This window comes from Hemitrygon akajei, chromosome 10 (genome assembly GCF_048418815.1).
Source record: "Hemitrygon akajei chromosome 10, sHemAka1.3, whole genome shotgun sequence".
NCBI classification, from domain to species: domain Eukaryota; kingdom Metazoa; phylum Chordata; class Chondrichthyes; order Myliobatiformes; family Dasyatidae; genus Hemitrygon; species Hemitrygon akajei.
In genome coordinates, this window is record NC_133133.1 from 161,745,102 (window position 1) to 161,771,126 (window position 26,025).

The 26,025-nt window shown below is 39.9% G+C and overlaps 1 protein-coding gene across 1 annotated transcript in view; it reads left to right on the forward strand.

The window, feature by feature from the left end:
- Positions 1-26,025, forward strand: part of cped1 (cadherin-like and PC-esterase domain containing 1) — a 245,869-nt gene that overhangs the window by 183,488 nt on the left and 36,356 nt on the right. The window contains exons 16-19 of the mRNA XM_073059544.1: positions 9,228-9,345; positions 13,774-13,910; positions 19,769-19,989; positions 22,250-22,351. Coding sequence (XP_072915645.1) covers positions 9,228-9,345; positions 13,774-13,910; positions 19,769-19,989; positions 22,250-22,351 — 578 coding nt within the window. The remainder of the gene's footprint in view (positions 1-9,227; positions 9,346-13,773; positions 13,911-19,768; positions 19,990-22,249; positions 22,352-26,025) is intronic.

Sequence of the window (26,025 nt, forward strand, 5' to 3'; positions counted from 1 at the left end):
GTCTCATTCTGCTTTCCCCCTGTCCTCCCCGACTGATCGTCATCTTCCACTAGAATGGCAGACAAAACAATTTGTATTTATTAGACTTCTGGCGCAACAGGATTTTCCAAGCCTTCTGACAGAGTTTTAACTAACTCAAACCACTTAAGGAAATATTGCAGCAGATAACGAAACTCTGAGTCACAGAAGCAAATTCAGAGAGATTTAACTTAGGAATGATTAAGTGGGGGGAGTGAAGGAATGGGAGTAAACTTGAAGGCTGAAGGTAACAGGGGCATGTTAAAAATATTATAAAACCTAGGCATTGACAAACAAATACAGCGGTATCTAATGACTGAAATGATGTGGTTTCAGAGACGGGCAGCAGAGTGATGCCATCTCTGATATGTAATCTGACGTAAGACTGTAAGATATAGGTGCAGAATTAGGCCATTTGGCCCATGAAGTCTGCTCCGCCATTTCACCATGGCTGATTCAATTTTCCAGCCCCAATCTCCTGCCTTCTTCCCGTATCCTTTCACGCCCTGACCAATCAAGAATCACATGACTTCAACATAATGCCATATAACTCCAGTCTGGTATAGAACTGGGATTTAAAAGACAGTCCATTTACCTCTTCTGGACTTTACAAATAAAGTGTGCAATACTTTGTGTATTGATAGGAAACTGAAGCCTCACTTAATTCCACAAAGTGAAATACATAAACTACCTTTGAAGTAAGTACAACATTTGGTTTATAATTGTTAATCAAAAAGTTTAAAAACACAGTCTGCATTGCTGCAGTGGTATGTTTCTTAAGAACTAAGTGAGAGGGGTTTATGGCAGGCTTTTGAGCGTTTGTGATTTTCCCAGCAGAGGAATAGTGAGAGAGCAATCATAAAGAGATTGTACTGCATTTCCTTTCACTTTTTTTTGCAGATTGGGAATCTAGTCAACATTATTGACCTTTGCAAAGCAAGGTTTCAACTGAATAATAACCATAAACAGTTATTATGCTTTTCATTCCCAGTGGTTTTATGTTTTATTGCTATCTGAGTAGGCGATCCCTATTTACTTTAAAATATGAGATGATTTGGTCATTGTGGGGAGCAATGAGTGACTGAAATGCTATCCTGTATATAATTTTGCAAAGTACAAACAGATGTTCAATAAAGAACCTTACTGACAAAAATAATGATTATCTGACAGTAAGCTATTTTTGAAGTTATTTGGCGATGTTTACAGAAAGAGAACAACATTTCTTCAATACTCCTGACAAAATGTTCATAAGGGAATTAAGCTGCCATTTAAAGGCATGGTCTTTTCTGTCACATATACAGTTATTACTCACTTTATGCTGCTTTTTAAAGATTCAGTTTTGGTTTTTAGATCAAAGCAAAAATGCATCTGTCTAAAGAATAGCTTAATCCTTTGGCTAGGGTAACTTAAGGTCTGGCTCATTAACCTAAGCATGGTATTTACGGACTGTGGGAAAAAATGAGGCTTGCAAATACTTTGCTGTGTGGAAATGCTGAGGGGGGGTGCGTAAAGCAGTGGTTTACTTCCTGCAAATCCTTGTGATGGGTCAAGGAAGGGCTTCACAGTTGTTACACAGCATCTAAAGATAAAAGAAACACAAGAATGTAAGAAATCAGGGCAAGAGAAGAGTCCATCAAACCGGCTCCATGTTCTAAAAGAACACAACTGATCCAGTCTTGTTGTCTGTTCCCCATGGCCCTCAATACCCCTTTAGTCCAATGAACAATTGTAGTGGAATTGAGTGGATAGACATAAAATTTATTAATTAGGAAAATATCTTGGATCTAATCCACAAAATGTCAAACTGCAAAGATTTTAGAATAATTCATTAGAATTTGCTGATTCTCAAGTCCTCTAGAACTCGATTAGCGACACTGCAGAATGTAACATCGAAACAGGGAACTGTAGGACTCCCTCTCACACTGAGAGGAGTGATATCTCGCTCCCCCTTGTTAGTAAGAGAGAAGGCCTGTCAAATGTCAAGGTATTGACATGAACAGTAGTTTTTGATGAACTGCAGATCATGATCCCTCGGAGCTTGCTATTGACTGCATGGTGGGTGGTTGGGGGGGTGGGGTTGATGCTTTCTGATGGCATGTGAATTGGGGGGGAAGGTTAATGCTTTGCTGTTGCTTATGTATGGGAGTGGAGAGGGAGTCTTTGGGGTTCTAATGTTTTTCTGTCATTCATTCTTCGGGTTTTTTCCTCTCTGTTTTGTGGATGTCTGCAGACTGTAAGGATTTCAGGTTGTATAAACTCTCTGACATTAAATCAAACCATTGAACATTGAAATAAGTGATCCATAACTACAATTCACTGACTACACTAAAAAATAAATATACAATTATAGTTAGCTAGTTTTTTTTACTGGCATTTGAACAATCTTTTGTTTTGCTTATGCAATGGTGCTCATCATATTGAAGGAAAAATACAGCAGCCCTGGGAGGAAGAGAAACTTACTGGTACCTGGATGGAAGGGTTATGAAGGGCAATGGCCAGGGTGCAGGTCGATGGGGCGATGCAGAATAATAGTTTGGCACAGACTGTGACGAAAGGGCCTGTTTCTGTGCTGTAGTATTCTATAACTCGATGACTCATTCTTCATTCTGCATGTTATATGAATGGAGCAAGAAAGCAGGTACTGGAAAGTTAGGAGAATGATTTTCATCTTCACCTTCACCTAAGTCTGCTAAGGCCATATATTGTATCCGGTGCTTCCAGTGTGGTCTCCTCTACATCAGTGAGACCCGATGTAGATTGAGAGACCACTTCATTGAGCACTTTCATGCCATCTGCTGCAAAAGGCAGCATCTCCGGGTGGCCATCTATTTCAATCTGACTTCCATTTCCATTTCCATCTCCACACAGAGGCCAGACTCAGTTTGGAGAAGCATGTTCCTTCTAGGTAATTTCCAACCTGATGGCATGAAGATCAATTTCTCTAACTTCTGTTCAATTCTTCCTTTGCCCCATCCCTCCTTTTTGCATTCTGCCTCCCCTCTCACCCCTCCTCTTCTCTTCACTTGTTTGTCCCCTCTCTCTGGTGTCCCTCACCCTTTCCATTCTTCCAGGGTCCACTGTCCTCTCCTATTAAACTCCTCTTCCTTCAGCCTCTTGCCTCTTCCACCTGTCACCTCTCTGCTTTTTTCATCTTTCCCCTTCACCTGGCTTCACCTATCACCTGTCAGCTTGTGCTACTAACCCACCCCTCCCTCACCTTGTTCTGGCTTCTCGCTCTTCCTTTCCAGTCCTGATGAAAGGTCTGAACCTGAAACATGAACTGTTCACTCCTCTCCCTAGACGCTGGCTGATCTGCTGAGTCCTCCTTTCATTTTGTGCATGTTACTCAAGATTTCCAGTATCTGCAGAATCTCCTGTGTCTACAAATAAGCTGAGATCTTTTCACTCTCTGTAGTCCCTTTTTTGATATAGACTAGAATTTGCTAACAAAATGTGAAGAGTACATGCTTTATTAATCTACAAATTATCAAACAACTTTTGCCAAGGATGAAGTTCCCTGCAAATTTATCACAAGACACTCGACTGCTGTTTGGGTAAAACACCATCTTGTTGGTGGCCTCCCTGCAAGTTTCATAAAACTGCTGCTTTTGCACATTAGCTTCCCATTAAACATGCCACAAAAATTAAGTCTGGTAATTAATAACATAAATGCCTTTTAACAATGTTTAACTTACGATTACCAAATTTTCCAGCCTGGATAATAAAAATATAAAGTTTCAGTCTTACAAGTACCGAGTTGGTAAAGATTTTGTGAAAGGAAATTTTATGTTTTAATATCCTATTTTTAATTTTCTCTTAAAGTAATACTGCATTACTATTTTTCTTTCTGTATATGCATCATTGCAGTGAGTATATTTCCAAATGATTTGCATGACTGTAGAGGTCCAGTCATTGTAAAAAGTTTGAAATAAATGAAGAGGGTATTCTTTCTCTGGGTGGTTCTGGATTAAGCTTAAATAAATGAGAACATCGTGAGTTAGTTCTACTCCAGCCATATCCACCTGCAGACTTCCAGTCCAAAACAATCTGGAACTTCATTCTAGCATGCAATCAATGCAAATTATATTGAGTTAATATTGGTATGATTTTCCCAGCTCTGACACTGTTTGAGCTGACTGTTGTGAAACAACCCAGTGTCAAATATTTTCTGGTTAAAAAATCTTCTGCTTGAAGGGCAGTCATGATCTAGACCCGTGGTTCCCAACCTGAGGTCCATGGACCCCTTGCTTAATGGTATTGCTTCATGGCATAAAAAGGATCAGGAACCTCTAGATAGAGAGAAATTCTTTATTGGCTGATGCTCTTTTTTGATATTTTGTTCCTGTCTTCCTGTCTTCTGTAGATAGAAGTTTTCTTTAAAAACTTCTGACAGGAAGATTTTGGCTCAAGCAACTGAAAGCAGAGAAATGCTTTATTTCCCAAAGACTTGCTTGTTTCCATACTCTTGCTTTCTAGTTGAGTAACTTCTGAGTGGTGTGGAATTTTGCTTGTGCATTTCTTTGGAACCTCCATGGCATGATACCATTTTAAAGCAAATTTAGTGAGATTTGAGTAGTATTTTAAACTACAATGTTTGGATTAATGTACCTGCAGTATAAAATTATGATTCTTGGTTCGTAAAACTTCTGTGTTTTAGGAAACAAAGGGTACCAATCGAAAACTCAGTATACAATTAACTGTAATGAAAAATAACAACATAAGCCCAATATCGTTATCTATGCTTAAATGTTTATTCCACAGTACTTTTCATTGAGATCTCACATCTGAGATGGTACTCCACTTTCATCTGACTTCAAATAAATGACCTAATAGAAATTGTTGCTCTGAAAATGAAATGGTCCCAAAGACTTGCTTGTTTCCATCTCATCTTTAGCATGAGGGATAGTTTGTAAACATACTTAAGATCATGATTTGTTTCATCTATGTACAAGGCAACAGGGATGTTGTGCTACTTCAGTACAAATAGATGACTTGATAAATCCACAAGCTGTTAACAAAACCCATATTGTAAGTCTTAGTGGGATGGTTGATGTGTATACCGTGACCTCCAGCAATAGCTGTTTCTCTTTTTCTTATAATGATGTGTATTAGCAGCTTCTTTGATCAAACCTGACCACCATGCTATGCAAACAATGTATTTAAACCAAGATGACCAGAATTACTGCTATTTTTTCCTTATATTCAGAATGTATTGTAGTGATCATTTGTATTGTGTTAAGCTAAAAACTAGAAAGGACTTTACAACAAACTGGATATTACAATAGCAAAATAGTCCTGTTTACTATATTCTCTGCTGATAGAGAGAATGTTTACATTTAGAAAATTAGTGGAAATGGAAATTTCTCCTCATGCACAATCGAAACCGTAGTTTGTTTTGGAACACTGTTAAGAAGTATTGCACTCATGAAAGTGCCTTTCAATTAAATTTCTCATTGTCTTTTTTAGAATTTCTTGAATATTCTTATATAATGTGGTGTCTGTGTTTGACACATCCACCAGGCAGTGCACAAGTATGAACAAGCAAATCCCTGTTAAGTTATCTTGTTGCACTTTGTCGACAGCAATCACAGAATGTTCAGAAATTTCATACTGCCCTGTGAAGCTCTGTGCAAATTGTTAAGCTGCAAGGTAGGAACTTTCTGATGTCCATGTTAGTTTGAGTAATTCTTCCAAATAACTGTAGTAAGCTCAGTCCTCTGGGCTCTAAATGAACACTGCAGTCTGACAGAGTTGATTCACGGTATGATTCATCTTGTTTGACCTCTCCACATATCATTAAACAGAAGAGGCCTTGTGCCAAATACAAATTCCGAACTGCCACTGAAATCTTTCCAGCTAGAAGTGTCGCATCATATTTTGAGCTACAGTAGTAGAAAAAAACACGCTGCATTTCTATCAATATTTATACTGGCAAACAGCCTGCTTAGATCAAAAGAAAGAAGTCTAGTCTTTTTTCTACGTAACCAATGTTTAAAAATTTAAGAGATGGAAGATGATGAAGCCAGCAGTATTTTGGCTTGTCTGTACACTGGCGTGGACCAGTTAGATGAATGTCTCATTTCTTCAAGAAAAATGTCCTTCAATAATTTATTGTTCTTGTGAGAATATCTGATCGTGTTTCATCTGTCTGCCCGCATTTGTTTTAATATTCTGAGTTCCGTGTGTTTTTGTTTGCAATTTATGTCCACACACTGATGGCTAATGCAGAAAGCTAAAATTAAAACAAAATTCAGAAATATTAAGATAGCTTTATCTTTCTGATGGTGCCTGATCTGACCTAACCTCTTAGTTTTTGTTACAGTACTGAACTATCATTTCAGACCTCTAAGCCACACTATGTTTTATCGTACTAAAATGCCTGCATTCTCATGAACAAAGTCATGATGTCTCCCCATTCCTTCAATCCCTCTATCAGGATCAACTCGTCTTTCCTCTTCTCCTTCAAGGTCTACCTTCTGTTTCTGCACTGAGCAACCTCTTATCCCCGGCGACTACAATCTCCATTTTCAGCCGCGGTAGAGAAATGGTAAGATGCTTTGCAAGGTCGTGAAGATTGATGGACCTGCACTTCAGCTCCACTTGGCATTTTCTTTTTACTTTGCTCAACCTCCCTCTCCACATCATGCCCTAACCCTATCAATGCAAGCACTCTCAAGGTTTTTGGAGTACTATTTTTATCATTTTCTTCTTCATCATGGGGACATTGTGCTGGAACACTCTATGCACCAGTACTGTAGTCAAGTTTATTGTCATTTAAGTATATACATATATACTACTGTCAAGCAAGACAACGTTTCTCCAAACCAAAGTGTAAAGCACAGTAGTACACGTACCACATACAACACAAGACAACTTAGGAAAGTGAGGATAAAATCTACAGATGAATTTTGCATAAGTAAACAAAGTAAAGTGCATGAATTGAATATTGTAAGGTACAGAACAGGTTAACTAGTGATATTTCGAATGTGATGCAACAGGGAGTTCAGAGGCCTAATAGCCTGAGGGAAGAAACGGTTCCTCATCCTGGCCGTTCTTATTTTTATGCATCGGACTCTCTTACCTGATGGTAAGAAGTCAGCGGATACTGGGTGGGTGGTGGGATCCTTGATAATTCTAAGGGGCCCTATGTATGCAGTGCTCCTGATAAATGTTCCTGTTGGATGGTTAGGGAGACCCCTACAATCCTCTCAGCCGTTCTCACTATCCTTTGTAGGGACTTCAGGTCCAATGCTTGGCTGCTTCCATACCAGATGGAGATGCTGCTTGTCAGGACATTCTTAGTGGTGTTCCTATGAAAGTTAGTTAAGATGGTGGGGGGGTGGGGTGGGGTGGGGCCTTGCTTACCTCAATCTCCTTAGGAAGTGGAAGAGCTGCTGTGCCTACTTGTTCAGGGAGGTGATAATAAGGAACCAGATGAGGTCATTCATGATGTGAACTCCCAGGAACTTGGTGCACTTAACTCTCTCAGAGGAGCTATGTATTCACAGAGAGGAATGGTTCATCTGCACCTTCCTGAAGTCCCCAATGATTTTCTTGGTCTTCTCCACATTAGGTTCCTCTACCAGAATGCCTGCAGTGCTTTAAGAAGGTAACTCACCACCAGCTTCTCCAGGGCTACTAGAGACTTAAAAAATCCTAGTTATGTTAAAAATGGCTACATTCTCAACAATTAAAAACGGTTGAAAAAAATCAGTACATTGCACGACTTACCCTTCCAAACCATGTCACCTTATTTCTCCTCTTCAATCGCCCTTCTATCAAAATCTACTTTCCAAGCTCTAAATGGTTAATTTCAAATGCAGCATCATCAGTTTTGCCCCTGTACTCCAGATCCATACTCACCTATAGCTTCTCACATGGTTCAGATCTACATTGTCACAAAATTTGCATATGCAGTCCTTGTCATTTTTGTGTGAAATTAACCTGAACTTAAAAGATACATCAAGAGTTAGCATTCTGGATTTATCCTGAAGTCATCACTAAGAGCATTTGATGGGGTTGAGATAAAAGATGAGCCCATGGTCTTCTCAAATCTTAGGCACATTTCCTCAATGAAGACCAATGAAAAATTGTGGCACAAGTTCTACAACTTGTTCATTAATTCACCCACCACATTTCCACAGCATCAGCATCTTTGTTTTCTTTCAATTCCATTAACTGTCTTCAGAAAATCTCTTTGAATCCCTCTGTGTCCGTTCACTGTTCATTATTCCATATGGCTGTCGCAGCGATCTGTATGTACAATGATATGGTAATGCATATGTTGTGTGTCATTTCTTTGTTATGTAATTTCATATAACAATGTTATAATGTTGTTTTAGATATATTTTGCTGACCAATTAATGATCAAATAAATTTATCTAGTAAGGAAAATTTATAATGATTTAGATCGCCAAGAAGGCCCATTTGATGTATCCAATTTAACCGTGCATCATCATTTTCTCCTTAACACTGCAAAGTTGATGATGCTAACAATTACTTTAATAAATTTAGTTCCTAAAACTTGTCATAAATTTCTTGTAATCCTATTCTTGAACAAGATGTTAAATGCATAGCTCAAAATAGCTCTTCCTCTGCAATCAATAACAGGATTTTTTCAAAAAGTGAGAACGTATTTGAAATACAAACAAAATGCTGGAGGAACTCAGCAGGCCAGCTAGGATCTATGGAAAAGAGTAAACAGGACTGATGAAGGGCCTTGGCCCAAAACGTGGACTGTTCATTCTTTTCCATAGATGCTGCCTAGCCTGCTGAATTCCTCCAGCTCTCTGTCGGTATTATTTTGATTTCCAGCATCTGCAGATTTTCTCTTCTTTGTGAAATACAGGATTGAATATGGGGTTGAAGGTATGGTCAGATATTCAGCAGGAGTGGTCAAATATTCATCAGAAGGACACATTGCTTTGGTACTATTGGAGTTGGTGAAGGACACTGGGTGTTAGCTGTGAAGAAATCCAGTTAAATTTTAATCAAGGAATGGGATCCACAAATAATTAAGTGTTACAACTTGTTACTTTTAGGATGCCACCTACACAAGAGACTCAATTTGTAGGTGGGACGTATGGATGATGAGCTGTACATGGTCTCTGCAGTAACTTATTTAAGCTCCATACTTCTGTTTAAACTGTCAGACTAGCAATTTTAAAAATGAATTAACTAAAATGTTATCATCCTTTATTTCCATGCAGGACTGTGGGTTGATAATCCAGCCTGATAAACCTTGTGGCCTGCAGCCAGTGTCAAATGGTTCCCTCTCAACAGTTGTTCAGAGGCAGATTGAAACCTGCAAAACAGGGGATGCCAAAGGTTGGTAATCATCTCTGTGGTCAAGATGGTTGTCATAAAATATTGAAGTCAGCAGGAAACTCCAGTCTTGCACTGTAAAGCACCGATAAACTGACTATATATATTTTAAACTGTGCCTGGAGGACATCTGTCCTTTGCAGGAATATATATACCATGCATTGTTGCAGTGCAGTGGTGTTAGAGTGGTCTGGCTTTGGCTCAACAGGATTGGGCGAGAATAGGCTTCGGCAAGCACAGGCAACGGTTTCTGTTTTTTTCCTGCTGGGATGCTGAGAATGGGTCTCAAGTTAGTGGTATGTTCCTTGTGTGAGATGTGGGAACTTTGGGAGACCTTCAGTCTAACTGATAATTACATCTGTACGAAGTGCACTGAGCTATAGATTCTTAGAGAACCAGAGTTGCAGCTGGATGACCAGAATAAGGAGGTGATAGATTGGATGTACAGGGAAATAGTCACCAGGAGGTAGGTACCTGGGGGGCTGTCAGGAGGAGGACAGCAAATAGGCAGCCAGTGAAGAGTACCCCATGGCTGTTCCCCTCAGTAATAAGGATACTGCTGGGGCAGAGAGGGTAACAACCTACCAGGGAGAAGCTGCAGCGAGTGGGTCTCTGGACTCAGTCTGCCCCTGTGGCTCAGAGGGAAGGGAGGAGAAGTACAGTAATCCATAGTTAGGGGAGCAGACAGGAGATTCTGTGCATGTGATAAAGACACCCAGATGGTATTTTGCCTCCAAAGTGCCAGGGTCAGGGATGTCTCAGATCAGGTCCCCACAGTATTCTAAGGGGGGGGGGGGGGGGAACATGAACAACCAGAAGTCAAGTACAAATTGGTACCAACGACACAGGTAAATGGGTGGAGGTCCTGAAGAGAGAATATAGGGAGTAAGGTAGAAAGCCAGAAAGCAGGACCTCCAGGGTAGTAATCTCTAGATTGCTGCCTGTGCCACTCACCAGTGAGGGTAAGAATTTGGCAGATTAATGTGTGGCTGGGAATTGGTACAGGGAGCAGTATTTCAGATTTTGCAGGGGAAAGGAGACTGGAATAACAGGGCTGAGGATGGGTTAATTGATATACAGGCAGATGATAGGGCAAAATTACAGTCAGTGGTATTGGTTGAAGTATAACTTGGGGACAAAATCGAAAAGGGTGATAAATACAGGAAGGGGAGGTATAATATTTGAATTCAGACAGTATATGGAATAAGGTAATGATCTTGTAGTGCAATTAGAGATTGGCAGGTACAGTGCTGTGGGCATCCATGAATCGTGGCTGAAAGAAGATTATAGTTGAGAGCTTAACATCCACATAGAATCGAAAGATCAGGCAGAAGTTGGGGGAGGCCCTGTTGGTAAAAAAAAATGAAATCAAATCTTTAGAAAGAGGTGAATTGCATTGGAAGTTGTAGAATCCTTGTGGACAGAGTTAAGAAACCGCAAGGGTAAAAAAAACCCTGATCCTAATAGGAGTTACATACAGGCCTCCTGAATAGTAACCAGGATGTGATATATAAATTACAGTGAGCAATAAAAAAGTCATGTAAAAAGAGTAATGTTATAATAGTCATGGAGGATTTCAAAATGCAGGTAAATTGGGAAAATCAGGTTGGTGCTTAATCCCAAGAAAGGGAATCTGTAGAATGCCTATAAGATGACTTTTTAGATGTGTTTGTGGTTGAGCCCACTAGAGGAAAGTTAATTCTGGACTGGATGTTGTGTAATGAAATCAATTTCATTAGTAAGCTTAAGGTAAAAGAACCCTTAGGAAGTAGTGATCATAACATAATAGAATTCACCCTACAGTTTGAGAGTGAAAAGATAAAGTCAGATGTATCGGTATTACAATAGAGTAAAGGGAATTACAGAGGCGTGAAAGAGGAGCTGGTCAAAGTTGATTGGAAGGGGATACGAGCAGGGATGATGGCTAAAGTTTCTTGGGACAATTCGGAAAGCAAAAAAATAGATATATCCCAAAGGTGAAGAAGTATTCTAAAGGGAGGATAAGGCAACCATGGGTAACAATGGAAGTTAAAGACAGCATAAAAGCCAAAGAGAGGGCACATAATGGAGCAAAAATTAATGTGAAGTTAAAGGATTGGGAAGCTTATAAAACCAACAAAAGGCCACTAAAAAATCTATAGGGAGAGAAAAGTTAAGCTGGCCAATATTATAAAAGTGGATAGTAAAAGTTTTTACAAATGTCTAAAGAGCAAACGTGAGGTGAGAGTAGATGTGGGACCACTGGAAAATAACATTGGAGAGGTAATAATACACACAAAATTCTGGAGGAACTCGGCAGGCCAGGTAGCATCTTTGGAAAACAGTAAACAGTTAACGTTTCACTCCGAGACCCTTCACCAGTCCTGATAAAGTGTCAAATGGGGGACAAAGAAATGGTGGATGAGCTAAATAAGTATTTTGTGTAAGTCTCCACAACAGAAGACACTAGCAATATGCCAGAAATTCCAGAGTGTCTGGGGGAAGAAGTTCTTGCTAACACCAATGAGAAGATGCTTGGGATGATGAAAGGTCTGAAAAGGTGAATTCAAGATGTACTTAGTAATACAAGTGGTGGCAAGGGGCATACCATTTTAAGAAGTATCTGGTGAGCAAGCAAATCTCAAGGTTGTATAATTTGTACATTCTTTGCTAATAAATGTGCTTGAATCTTGAATTCAGTGAAAACCATTATTATGATAACTGGATCGAGATTAAGCAACCCTACTTTATTCACGAACACAGTAACTTGTAAGGGGAAAATATTTTTGGAGGTTTGGCAAATCATGCAGAGAAATTCACTTTTTAATTAATTTGCTGAAACTATGTTGGTAAAGAGGATCCCAGAACTTTGTCCCAGCAGCAAGAACAGAACATAATACAGTGGATTCTGGTTAATTGGGCATCAGTTTATCAGGACAGCCACTTATTTGGGACAACTCTTAAAGAACAAAACAGCCAGAATTCTTTGCGATTATTCAGGACACTGAGACTGATGTTTCCACCTTGCATCAGTCATGTGAACTTGCGTAGCCGTTAGACACTACATATGCTTACAGCGAAGTTTTTAAGTAGAGTCAGTTGTGGGTGTTCGTGTTCTCAAAGAGCAGTAATATTTGTCACTGACAGTTGGCCCCTCCCTTCCCCATCCCAGTTTCACTCTGCCTCTTCCTCCAGCTGCCTATCACCTCCCTCATGGTTCCGCCTCCTTCTACTACCCATAGTGCTTTCCCCTTACATTCCCTTTTCACCTTTCCTACCTATCCCCTCCCTGCTTCGCCAACCCCACCCTTGATCTTTCCCCATACTGGTTTCTCACCCGGCACCTACCAGCCTTCTCCTTCCCACCCTCCCCCACCTGCCCCCTCCCTCTTCAGTCCTGACGAAGGGTCTCGGCCTAAAACGTTGACAGTTAATTGGGGCAGCCGCTTAATTGGACCAATATGTACTGGTTTCCCAATTAACTTGAACCCAGTGTACATTCAGCTCTGCCTGTGGGATGCGGTTGTTCTCGCGGCTCTGTTGAACTCAGCCCACTACGTGCTGTATATCATTTTGTCTGAGCAGAGTCAAAGTAATCAAGCCAAGATTTGCTGAAGTGTAGCCCAGCTGCCCTCAGTGGAGGGAGTGAATATTTGAGGTGGTGGAAGGACTTCCAGTAGAGTGGATTTCTTTGTCCAAGTTGCATTGAGCAGGTTGAATGTTGCACTCATCCAAATAAATGGAGAATGTCTCATAACCCTCCTGTTGTGCCTCATAGATGGCCGTGCCATTGAAAGTCTAAGGCAGGTGTACCAACTCTGAGGTGGCCACTGCACAGCACAAACAATACAAATCAACCTGTTTAAGGCCATAGTTACTTTATCTGCAGAGTTGTGAATGAAGTTGAATATTGGATATTTATTAAACCCACTTTGACCATGAAATTCCATGAAGAAGCTGAGGGAACGTGCTTAGCACATTGCCCTGTGAAACTACTTCAGTGACATCCTGGGCTGCTGCATTTGTTCTGCACCGAAGAACCACAGCAACTTTAGTATGGGCTAGATTTCAATTGATCTGGAAAATTTTCCCAATGGGCTCCACTGGCTTCCCTTTTACTGAGGCACCTTAATGCTCACTTGGTCAGTGATATTAGGGACTATAGTTCTCATCTCGCCTCAGTTCTTCTTGGACAAGAGTTATAATGAGATCTGAAGATGAGTAGCCCTGATAAAACTCAATATTGGAAAACAAGTCTTTGGGGAATAGGTGCCGCCTGGAGGCATTGCTGTTGACACTTGCAGATAATCCACGGCACTAGACTGGTGACTGGGGCAGATATATTTACAGCAATTACAATACTACAACCTCTTTCAGAGAATCTCTCTCAAAATGATTCAGATTAATACTTAAGAACTCATAATAACAGAGCCGTTTGTTTTACTGTCTCAGGGCAATGGTTTGTTCCTTGTTTGAGCTGTTCAGACAACCGGACCTGTGACTGGCAGAAGGCAAGGTGGCAGCCAGACGGCTGTCAACACCCTTCACCAACAAAAAGGCAGCTTCAGCGGTGTATGAGTGGAAGGAAGGTAAGGGCTTGTTCCATGTGACTTTAACTGCTATTAGTAATTTTATACAGTCATTTACTGCAAGATATATCAAATGACATAAACTCTAAATGACTGCTACGTGTAATGAATAAAAGATTAATGAAAATTTAAACCGGACTGAAATAACATTTCTTCATGTACTTGAATAAGTACATCCACTAGTACAAATTATAGTACTGAATAGGAATGGACTTTTTCCACAGTGAAAGTAGAGTTGAAAACTAGAATTTCTGCAAATGCAGTGCACTGTTGTTCCAAGAGAGCAATAACTCAAGCTTATCAAAAGGCAAATGAACCACAAAATTTTGAATCAGTTCAGTCTTGATTTTATTCACTTTACATATAGTTACTATTTCTTGCAATTTAAATGTATGCAGTTAGTGTGCTATGTATTAGTACTTGTACATTTTTAATATTTAAAGATCAAGTTCAAGTTTAATTGTCATTCAGCCATACATGAATACCAATGAATACAGCCAAATGTAACACCATTCCTCTAGGACCAAGGTTCAAAACACTGTATCATCAGTGACAAGCACCACGTGTGGCATCTATATTTATTATAGCTGGAGAATATTGTTACAAAAATATATTCAAAAATAATATAGCCCAAGACTCTGAGAGTCATGTCCTGTAGGTCAATGGTGCATGGATATTGTCCTGGAGATAAATGAGTGAAGCAGATTGGTACTTTCCAGGAGGAAATAATTTTTTCAATGTCAGTATTTCAAGAAAGTAGGTGGAAAACTAAAACTATTAAAAATGCACAAGCAGCTAACTGGTTGCTTCTCGATTCATTATTTAATATTTAGTAATCTTTCATGCCTGTTCCTGGCTTATTTAGGGAAGTGCCCAATTTCTAGCTTTCAAAGCATTACATTTGGTTGCAACAATATGCAACAGGTTATGTTGTATTAAACTTTTTAAAAAATACTGTTACATAATCTTAAGGCCCACACTGGAATCATGAAGAATTACATCACATAAGGAAATTCATCCTGAAAATAATCACTAAATAATTACCATCAACAAAACACTTGTACTACCAGAGGAAACTACACACTTAGACCACTGTTACACCGTCATTAAGAATGCCTACTGTGCTATTCCATGCCCTCACTTCAGAAAGTCTGATCACCTGGCTGTATTTCCACTCCCTGAGTACAGGCAGAGACTGAAGACTGCAGGACCAGTAGTGAGGACCAAGAAGGTATGGACAAGGGAAGCACAGGAGCACTTACAGGACTGCTTTGAATCGGAGGACTAGACTGTATTCAGGGATTCATCTTCGAATCTGGATGAGTATGCTGCAGTTGTCACCAACTTCATTAAAACCTGTGTTTTAATGAGCGTGTGCCTCTGAAAACTTGCTCTACATTCCCAAACTAAAAGCCGTGAATGAACCAGGAAGTACATCATTTGCTGAGGGCTAGATCTGCGGCATTTAAGTATGGCGACCCAGGTCTGTACAACAGAACCAGGTATGGTGATGAAATGTCTTGAGAAGTTAGTCATGGCTAGACTGAACTCCTGCCTCAGCAAGGTCCTGGACCCACTGCAGTTTGCCTATCACCAAATAGATCAACGGCAGATGCAATCTCAATGGCTCTTCACATGGCCTGAGACCACCTGGACAACACAAACATCCATATCAGGATGCTGTTCGTGATTATAGCTCAGTGTTTAACACCACCTTTCCCACAAACACGATTGATAAGTTACAGAACCTGGGCCTTTTTATCTCCCTCTGCAACTGGATTCCAACTTTCTAACTGGAAGACCATAATCTGCGTGGATTGGTGATAACATCTCCTCCTCACTGACCATGAACACTGGTGCACATCAGGGGTGTGTGCTTAGCCACTGCTCTATTCTCTCTAAACCCAAAACGGTGTGGCTAGTTATAGCTTAAATACTATCTATAAATTTACTGATGACACAACCATTGCTGGTAGATTCTCAGATGGAGATGAGAGGGTGTACAGAAGCAAGATATACCAGCTAGTTGAGTGGTGTTACAGCAACAACCGTGCGCTGAGTGTCAGTAAGACAAAAGAGCTGCTTGTGGACTTCAGGAAGGGGAAGACGAAGGAATACATAACAATCTTCATAGAGGGATCAGAAGTGGAGAGAGTGAGCAATTTTAAGTTCCTGGGTGTTAAAATCTCTGAGGATCTAACCTGGTCCCAACATATCAATGCGGCTCTAAAGAAGGCAAGACAATGACTATAGGAGTTTTCCATTGAAAGTTTCTCTCTCCATGAATGCTTTTGAGCAGGCAACTTTGCATGTTCATTATCTACATTTGTTACAAGTATTCTTGGTCATTAAATAAAAATTGCTTTCATGGATAACTTACTGTAATTGATTTACTTATTGTTAAGGAGGCTAAATGAACTTAATCCAAATTATGACCTATTTCTTCAGAGGTTGGAATCTACAAAATTATGCAATTATTCATTTGCAAAAGACATTTTTGCAGAACTTGAAGATATGACATACCAATATAGAATTGGCATCCTCTTTTTTAAATCAGTGCATCAGTGTTTAAATGTCCCTGAAAATATCTTCCAATGATTTTCCTTAATATCATCAAAACTAGAGATAAACAAATCACAAACGAGAAAATCTGCAGATGCTGGAAATCCAAGCAACACATACAAAATGCAGGAGGAACTCAGCAGACCAGGCGCCATCTATGGAAGCAAGTAGTCAGCGAAAAGGTCTCAGCAATCAACTTTCCAACACTTTACTTCACCCCTCCCCCTCTCCTGGTTTCACCTATCACCTGCCACCTTGTACTTCCTGCCCTCCCCCCACCTTCTTACTCTGACTTCTCCCCTTCCTTTCCAGTCCTGGTAAAATGTCAACTGTTTACTCTTTTCCATAGATGCTGCCTGGGCTGCTGAGTTCCACCAGCTTTGTGTGTGTTGCTTTGAGATAAACAAAGTCTGTTTTCCCATTCAGAATAACAGACATTAATCCATGGATTATTTTCAAATGTTTAATAAAGCGCTAAAATGTAGGAAATGATGAACTCCATTGTTAATGGAAACAAATCTTTCATTACATTAATCCAAGATTATAACATCTTCTACCAACACCTACATCCAAAGAGCAACTAACATCAATTTATCTGTCAATACTTCAGGAGGTGAAGACTGCAAAATCCTTGCAGAAATATTTTACATTATATTTTGTTAATATGTTTTTTAAGGGAATAAACCAGTTATATGATGAAGAGATAAAGAAGGGACTGAAGGTCCCTCTCTTAGTTGATGAAAATTCATATTTAATAGCCACCAAAAACATGTTTTAAAAGCTTTACGCCTGAAAGATGTAGAAGTCATAAAGCGGCAAGGCTTAAAGAGAATTGGGGATGAAAGCAATCCAGCTTCACTCTAATCCCTTTGAGGGCCCAACTATCTGTGTGGAGGTAAAACAGTGATTAGCTTGATTCTCCCGGGCACAATGGACCTGCAGTAAGTGAGAAATGAGGGGTCAGAGAAGCAATGCAGATATTCTTGAAGTTGCCTTCCTCTATAGGTGCAGCAGCTTCAGTCAGATTACTGTCAGTCAGATCGCAGGCAGGGATCACTTGCTCAATCCAATCACACTTTTTTACTTAACAAAAGGTAAGACTGTAGAAAATGAATTAAACAGATATGAGCTATTTTGGTCATCATGATGCTTCCAGTCAGAAAAGAGATATGGAGACTCATATCCCCTTCCACCATTAAGTTTATAGCCCCATAGGTTTTGGCTCTTTATATATGCATCAAGGAACTTTCTAAATGTAATGAGGGCTTCATCCTCTATCATCCTTTGAAGCAATGCACTGTGGAAGAATGGGTGTACATGGGCACAGTACTCCAGTGATTTAATATTCAGTCTGCAGAGGATTGCCAGATCTCTTTCTGCATCTTGTTGTTCCTTGAATAACTCCAGTGCCACTCTTCAGCATGAATATTGCATTTGTAGTTGTGATCTAGTCATTTCACATAAATCTATGCTGAGCAACTCATGGTCATATTTTGTCTCGTGTGTTGCACTCAGTTTGAGACACCATATTATAGAAATGATGTATTGTTATTAAAGGGTCAAATTAGAGACTTGTTTAATGATGACCTAACTTACTAAGAAAAACAGGTTTAATTAATCATACAAAATGGTATGTAGACACAACACATCTTGAAATTATTGTCATCTTAAAATATTATCAGTGAATTAAGCTAGTGGCTTTACACAAGTTCCACATTGAAAACAGATTACATTTATTGACAAAATGTTGCAGCTGCTTAGTTAAAATAATTACAAAATTCTGACAAACTCCTGGAACATCTTGGAATATTTGCACACAAAGTATGTTTGTCCCAGTAGATTTGATTTATTTTTTTTTTAACTGAGGTACAGCGTGGAGTAGCCCCTTCTGGCACTTTGAGCTATGCCACCCAGCAATCCCCTGATATAATCCTAGTCTAATCATGGGACAATTTACAGTGACCGATTAGCATACCAACCATTATGTCTTTGGACTGTGGGAGGAAGCTCACACAGTCACAGGAGAACATACAGGAAGCAACGGAGTTACAGTCGGATTTTGAGATAACCCTTCATCTATCTTCTAGAAAGTGGAAATAAGTATGTTTTCTGAATATTAATTAAAGCCAATGAAATATAAAAATGTCCATGAATTGATGTTTCTAATGAAATGAATCCAAGTCCTCCAGCCTCTCATACCCCACGTTTGAGTAATGACGTAGATAGCTGGCCAAGTCTTCTAAATCATTCAGGTGAATATTTTCATAAAGAATAACACACTTCTTAATGAAGCAAAAATTTAGCAGGATGTGGTATCCAAAATGGTCTATATTTGAAACAAAATTTTGGTATGACACAGACCAAATAGAATTAAAACCAGTTAAAATAACAAACAATATTAAAATCAAATGATAAAGATGCTGAAAATCTGAAGTGCTGTAAGTAGCTATAGTATTGGGCAGGATCTTTTGGGAGAGAATTGGAATTAATCATTATTTCTTTCTCAGAAACATTGTCTAATCTACAGAAGATGTCCCAGTATTTCTTGTTTTAAATCCTAAATGACAAACATTTTCATTTTCTACTTAAGTGCATCTAGGTTGCAGAATTTTGTTCTTGAACCTGTTTGTGAGTTTTTTTTAAAATGTCTTTGAATGTTAGGTTGTATGGTGGTGTTTATCTATCACATCTGATGATCACAGGAAATCTGTGCGGGAGAGTTCTTAAAAGTGGAAAAGCTGCTGCACTGGAGCAGTTCCACTCTCTCAACCTCAGAGTTCCAGGTCCAGAGGTATGGAGAAACATCACAAACTGGGGTCTTCCTTGGTTGCAGTGGATAACCGTAATTTGTTAATGTGCCTTGTCGTGCCCCTCGCTCTCCACGGAGTGTTGCAGTACCACTTTCCTGGCCATTGGATCTCACTGTAGATCTCACCCGCCCAGTCCACTGGAGCTGATTTTGCATGCTGGGACAGGCACGTCCCTATCTCACCAGGATGAGGCCGCCAGCTACCCTCACCTTGTTTAGCCCGCCTGTCGAAGCAGTGTACCGGGGTGTGGCTGCTGTTGTATGCAAACAGCTACTTGAAGCCACAGGTGAGAGCTGAGTGTCCAGTGAGGATCAAAGGTGAGTGAGCTACCCCAGAATGGACTCAACAAGCCCCTTCACTAGAGGTGGTACCCACTCCGGATGCCCCATACACCCCAAATGTTTATATTAAGTTACTTCCTAGGTTATATGCAAAATTATTTGATAATATTGTGTTTAATACATTTTTCTTTTTTTTATCAATAAGGTTCTTTTTATTGGAGATTCAACCAATAGGGGAATGATGTACTACCTTATGGAAGAAGTGAATGAAACTCTTCAGGAGTGGGACAAAGCTCATGACAGTAAATTCTATTACAATTTAAATGGAGGGCAGTCATTCACTAGTTATGTGTACTATCCTCAGTTCTGGCTGAGTTTAGATCAGAGACCAACATTTGAAAAGGCTTTGGAGCAACTCATTCAAAGGTATGATGCTTGATAAAACTTCACCTTATTTGAAATGCACCGACTTCTTGCGTGGGCAAAAATTTTGAGGGAATTTTCCAGTTACCTTGTAACAATTCAATCAGAGCAGCTCTGGTTTGTATTGCACCTTAACTCTAAACGGCTATACTTATTGAACAGCTTGGAACAATTACACCAATATAAAAGTAATAAAGCAAAAAAAAATAGGAGATTTTATTAGTGGTTTTCTACACAACTTGAGTACATTTCAAAGTATTTCTAAAATTTGGGTGTTTCAAGTACACTTATCGGAACACCCATTAAATTTTTTTAAAGTCAAAATTGTTTCATTTTGATGCATTTGTGCAATACAAACTAAAATCATTCAAATGAATTAATAAAGTTAACGTTAAAAGTTGTCAGTGGAAGTTAGAGCAACACACAAAATGCTGGAGGAACTCAGCACATCAGGCAGCATTTTTCAGTCCTTTCCGGTCCAATGAAGGATCTCTGCTCAAAATGGTAACTGTTTATTCTCCTCCGTAGATGCTTCCCGACTTGTTGAATCCATCCAGCATTGTGTGTGTGTTGCTCTAGAGTTCCATCATCTGTGGAATTTCTTTTGTTTATATTGGAATTTGGAGAACCAATGCAGCTCAGTCGTTGTTTGAAAATGAAATTCTAGTGTCGTTGGCTGAGAAATCTGCATTTGTTTTCCATGTTTCCTCCATTCCTGCAGAAATGACGTGCTTAAGAAAAACAATCAGAGGTGCCAACAATCATATTATACCTCAACCAACTGGCGATTTTTCACTGAGTGACATCTGGCCATTCTATCAAATTGTGTTTCATTGCCTTGTTGATAAAAATGCAAAAAAAAAACTGCATACACTGAAATCTGAAGCATAAACATAAACATGCCCATAATACTAAGCAAGCCATGGAAAGAGAAGCATAATAAATGTTTAAAGTTAATAACCTTTCATCAAAACTCATCTGATGAAAGATCATCCTTTGGAACATTAAGTTTCTTTCACTCTCCAGAGATAGTATTTGATCTGCTGAGTATTACCAACTATTTCTGTTATACCATAGAACATTACAGCACAGAAACAGGCCCTTCGGCCCTTCTTGGCTGTGCCGAACCATTTTTCTGCCTAGTCCCACTGACCTGCACCTGGCCCATATCCCTCCATATAAACTTTATTTTTCCTTAACTGATACCCAAATTCTCACCAATTAACTCCACCGGAACTGACAACTTGTAGGTCTCTCCAAATCTGTATTAAGCTATCCAGCACCAAACCTTTACAATGCCAAACCTATGCCACTGGCATATAGGGCAGCAATGAAGGTCCTCCATCTCTCTGTCTGGTGGTGTTCAGGGCTTCTTTCATCATGCCAGTAGATTCCTCTCAGTTTTTACTACTGTCGGTCATGCAAGTCTCGGGTGGAGGCTCAGAAAAACTATCACACACAGAGGCAGAAGGATTCTTCATTACTATTTCTGTAAGTTTTGTTTGACCAGTCAAGGTTGTTAGCTCTAGTTTGAACCCCTGAACCTGGAGGACCAGTGGACCACTCTTGGTCAGGCCTTTACTCTTTGACCCGCTTGGCATGGGTGACCCTACCAAGAAACAAAGCATAAAGCCCTGATTCCAGCCATTGTAGCTCTCCGGGTCTTTGAAGCATTCAAGCCTCCAACCACGATAAGGCTGTGGTCTTCTAGGAGGACAAATTCAACTACATAAGTAATAACAGAGCAAAAAAATGTTATTGCCTTGACTTTGAAATTGTTATGAAAGTTTTGGTAAATCAGAACTCAGACCTCCGTCGGTCAGAGTTGACCACGGATTATTGTGTCCTAGCTATCTAGATATGCAAGCCTGGGCAGTAAGACATACAGAGCAAGCATGTTGCCTATATAGCAAGCACCATCTCTCAACGCATCTTATGAACCCAAAGGAAAGGCAGAAACCAATACTGATTGGTACCAGAAGTGTGGCAGGATTTGCCAGTCAGCATTGAACTCAATGTAGGACCACCTTAGGGACTCCAGTGCTGGATTTTTCCCTCGGAGTTTACTCCCTAAGCCTTCCCCATGAGTGGGTATAGCCGCAAGTCAGCAGAGGTTTGAGATCATTGTTTTCCTTTACCTAGATGAGCTGCCAACCATGGCTGATGAGCCCCGTCTGCCCATTGCAGAACTATAAACTTAATTTTTAGCAGATAAGAAAATTAATCCAGTTAATTTGATTGCCTTATGTCTTCCTGTTTTTAGGTCGCATCCCTTAGAAAACAATGATCAGACAGTCCTGGTCGTAGGTGGTGTGCAATGGTTAAACAAACGTCATCTGGACATCATACAGAAGGTTTTACAAAGGTAATACCAGTCATGGTGTATATTTGTACAGATTCTGTTAGAAGAAAAAACACTACTGATATAAAGTGAATAATTAACATAAGTATCACTTTTACTTGTCCATTCTTCCTTGGTAACCAAAATTCCCTCAGAAAAATTGTTCCTCCAGCCAATTTTATCCCTAATACTTTCCTTTGGAATCTCTGGGTGCAATCAGACCAATTCCACTCACTATCCCTCCCTATGTCCTTGCTGATATGAAGTCAGTCAATCCTACAAGGGGAATCTCTCACAAGATTCACCACAATTACTTATGAGTGAGCATTTGCCTCCCAGATGATGTCAACAGCGGACAGTCACTCTTCCCCATTCATTTAGTGTATGATGCTGAGAAACAACTTTACAGTACAACGATTGAGTCTCAACTCTTGAATCCGTCTCTCAATCGATTAAGCAAAATTTTGACAATATTCAGCAAATCAAGTAGCTTTGATGGAGAAGTTATGACGAAAAAAATCACCAATCTGAAATGGTAACTCTTTTTCTCTCTTCATGGATACTTCCTGATCAGCAGTGTAACTGCAGTACTTTGTATTTATAGCCTGAAATGGTTTATAACATCATCAATTCCAAGTAAATCTCAATTTCTGTTTCCTTCCTTTTGGTCTTTTTTTTATTTTTGTCATTCAGGTTATTGTACCTCTCACTTTGATAGTTGGGCAACTTGATATTCAGCACTCTTGCTCTAAAGTGTCTATCTCCTCCTATAACTAATGCAGTAATATTATTACCAATTTCCTATGTTTAACTTCCACTTTGACTATAGTAGTGCTGTTACCTCCAAAAAGTCATTGTCACAGTTAATTACATGCTCTTCAAATCATCATGACTTTGCAACTTAGGAGATGGTTATGAATTCCCTTTTTGCTGTGTGCATTCCAGAAACACAGCTCATTCCTGTGAGGTGGTGGGACGTGAATTAGCCTCAGAAATTTGACCTAACCCAATTAGTTAGGGACCCCTCCTTTACACAAGATAATATGGTAACAGAAAATGCATCCAGGACCTCCCTCATCATGGAGATATTGCATGTCATGGGCTTCAGCTGTTTCGTTAATTGAAGTATTACACTTCGGAAATTCAAGCACAGCAGTTCAGTAATTTATCCCTTTAAATTTAATCCGCATACAGCTGCACTTCAAGACTGAATTCCCCCGAAGGCTGAAATCTTATTGGGAGTACACTGCACTGGGCTCTTGCTACTCAGGATGCTCAATTATACAATAAACGTAATATACATGCTGGGGTGTGGGGGTGGGGGAGGAACCAACCAAAAATGGCTAAACTCATTTTTTATAATCATTTTATTTTATTATAACCTTCAATACTGTAACGAGTTTAGCAATTCGTGGTTTTTCATTTGTCAAAGTACTTCCAAATTAAGATGTCAAAGTCTGCATAATGGGTCTGACTGTATACTGAGCAATGCAAGTTATTCATACAGCATTCAAAGGATAATGTTTAGTGATTAAATGAATCGATTGGGATATATTTTAAATGCAATTGAAAGCCAGTTTTCTACAGTTGTTTGCCATGTATAGTATGAATCAGGTTAGAGGAATGGGAAGAGAAAATCCACAGGATTAGTCAGAAACTGTGAGGAAGCACCAGCAGGGCAAATAGAAAATTATCCTCCAAAACATTACTTTTTTGGCATGCTGAAGTATGAAATAGCACTAGAAAAAGATAAAAGTTCATAATGTATAATGTAGTAGCCCCATTATGAAGAACATAACTGAAAGCCAAACACGAAAGAAAACTGCATGCTTTGTGTAACAAGGCCTCCATGAAAGGACAGAGAAACAGTAAAGGTAAATAAATGTGTAACAGATGCGATCAGAGCAGCAACAAGAGGGATTTCAGTTCTGGAGAGTGTGGAGATACAAAGGCTGGAGTTGAGTGATAAGAGAAACTGCCAGGTTTTCCACACATAACTCTCAATAATTTGGGTAATGTATTAAGTCCCAAACTTCCTGAAAGTTATTTGCCATGTTATTCAGACCATACCCAGGCACCGATCGTGGAGTTCTCTGGTGGGAACAAATCTTTTCAGCTTCCTACAGACAAGCTAGGACATCGACCCATTCAATCTGTACCATGTAAGATGTGTGGTCAGTATGGTGACTCATTTCCTATGTGTGGAGAGGAATAGTTTAACGAAGAGAGGTATTTTGCCTTTTGGTTTACAATATTCAGTTTATGTTTTTAGATTTTTAAAAGCAAATTTTGATAGAATTTAAAGATTTTCAGTAGTAAGATTAATTTTTAATGTTTTGAAAGTTTTTGACGTTCTTAATGGGGATCTGTTGTGATTAGAGGAATCTGAAGTAAATAAATCTTCAGAAACTAACAGTAACTGAACACTCACCCAATTTCCCATGTACCACTATCCTTCAAGAGGGTAAATCTTTGCAAGGCGTGAGACCCCAACAGTGTCCCTGGCTGGGTATTGAAAACCTGTGCTGACCAACTGGTTGGAGTGTTCAAGAACATCTTCAACTGTTCACTAGTGTATTCTTGGGTTCCCATCTGCTTCAAACGGGTAGCAATCAGTTTGGTGTCCAAGAAGAGCAGAGTGAGCTGCTTTGAAGACTAACGGCCAGTAGCACTCACATCTACCATAATGAGGTACTCTGAGAATTTGTTTATGGCTAGATTAACTCCTGCTTGAGCAAGGGCTGGACCAGCTGAAATTTGCCTACTATTGCAACAGGTCTACAGCAGACTCTCCACTCTGCTTTTGGAGCACCTAGACAACATCAAAACATATGTTAGGCTCAAAAATGAGGAAGTCTGTAGATGCTGTGTTACATACCCCGTAACTCGGTCACTTACCAGCAAAGATAGAGAGGTCCGTTGAAGTCTGATGGTACTATTTTTAAAAGTCTTTATTTATAAAGGGGCACAAAAATAAGGTTAATACAAACATTCAGATAATATACGTCGTCAATACTCAATCTAAAAGCGCGGGTATAGTAATAATCATCAATAAGAAATAGCTCTGTCATTGTCTAGGGGATAATATATTGTCCGATGGAAATATAAAAGTCACTCAGTTCCTGCAGGCTTCAGCCTTTGGGGACCGCTGGGTTTTCACTTGTTGGAGAGAGAGAGATTTGTGAGAAAAGAAACTTGCCCGGGTCTTTTGATGAGGTCAATCCGTTGAGTCGGGGGAGTTGGTTCCCCGTTGTTAGTTCAAGAAAATCGTTTCTGTGGTACCCGCCACTGGCTCCCAGGCAAGGGGAACCGAACGCACGTGGCTTCCTTCAAATGGCTGCCCGCTATTACGGGATCGCTAGCGTGTCTTCTGGTGCATCTGAGGGGCCGTCTCTACAGCCCCTCTTTTATCTTGACTCGCAGGGTAGTAGATGTCAATCAGGTTGGGGGTGATGCAATCTCTCTCTCAACCAGCCCACTTTGCCCCAGGGCTTGCACGTAGCCTAGTCCCCAATCCACAAATGTGTCTCCAAGTTTTGCATCGCCGGGGAACGAGGCATCCTGCACGTCTCTCTCCCATTTCCTGGGTCCACTGACCTCCCCCCCCCCCCCCCCCCCCCACCAGTGCTCTTGCGTTTCTCACAAAGGAGGGGGCTGCGGGCATAACAGCTGGAAATCCAAAGCAACGCACACAGAAT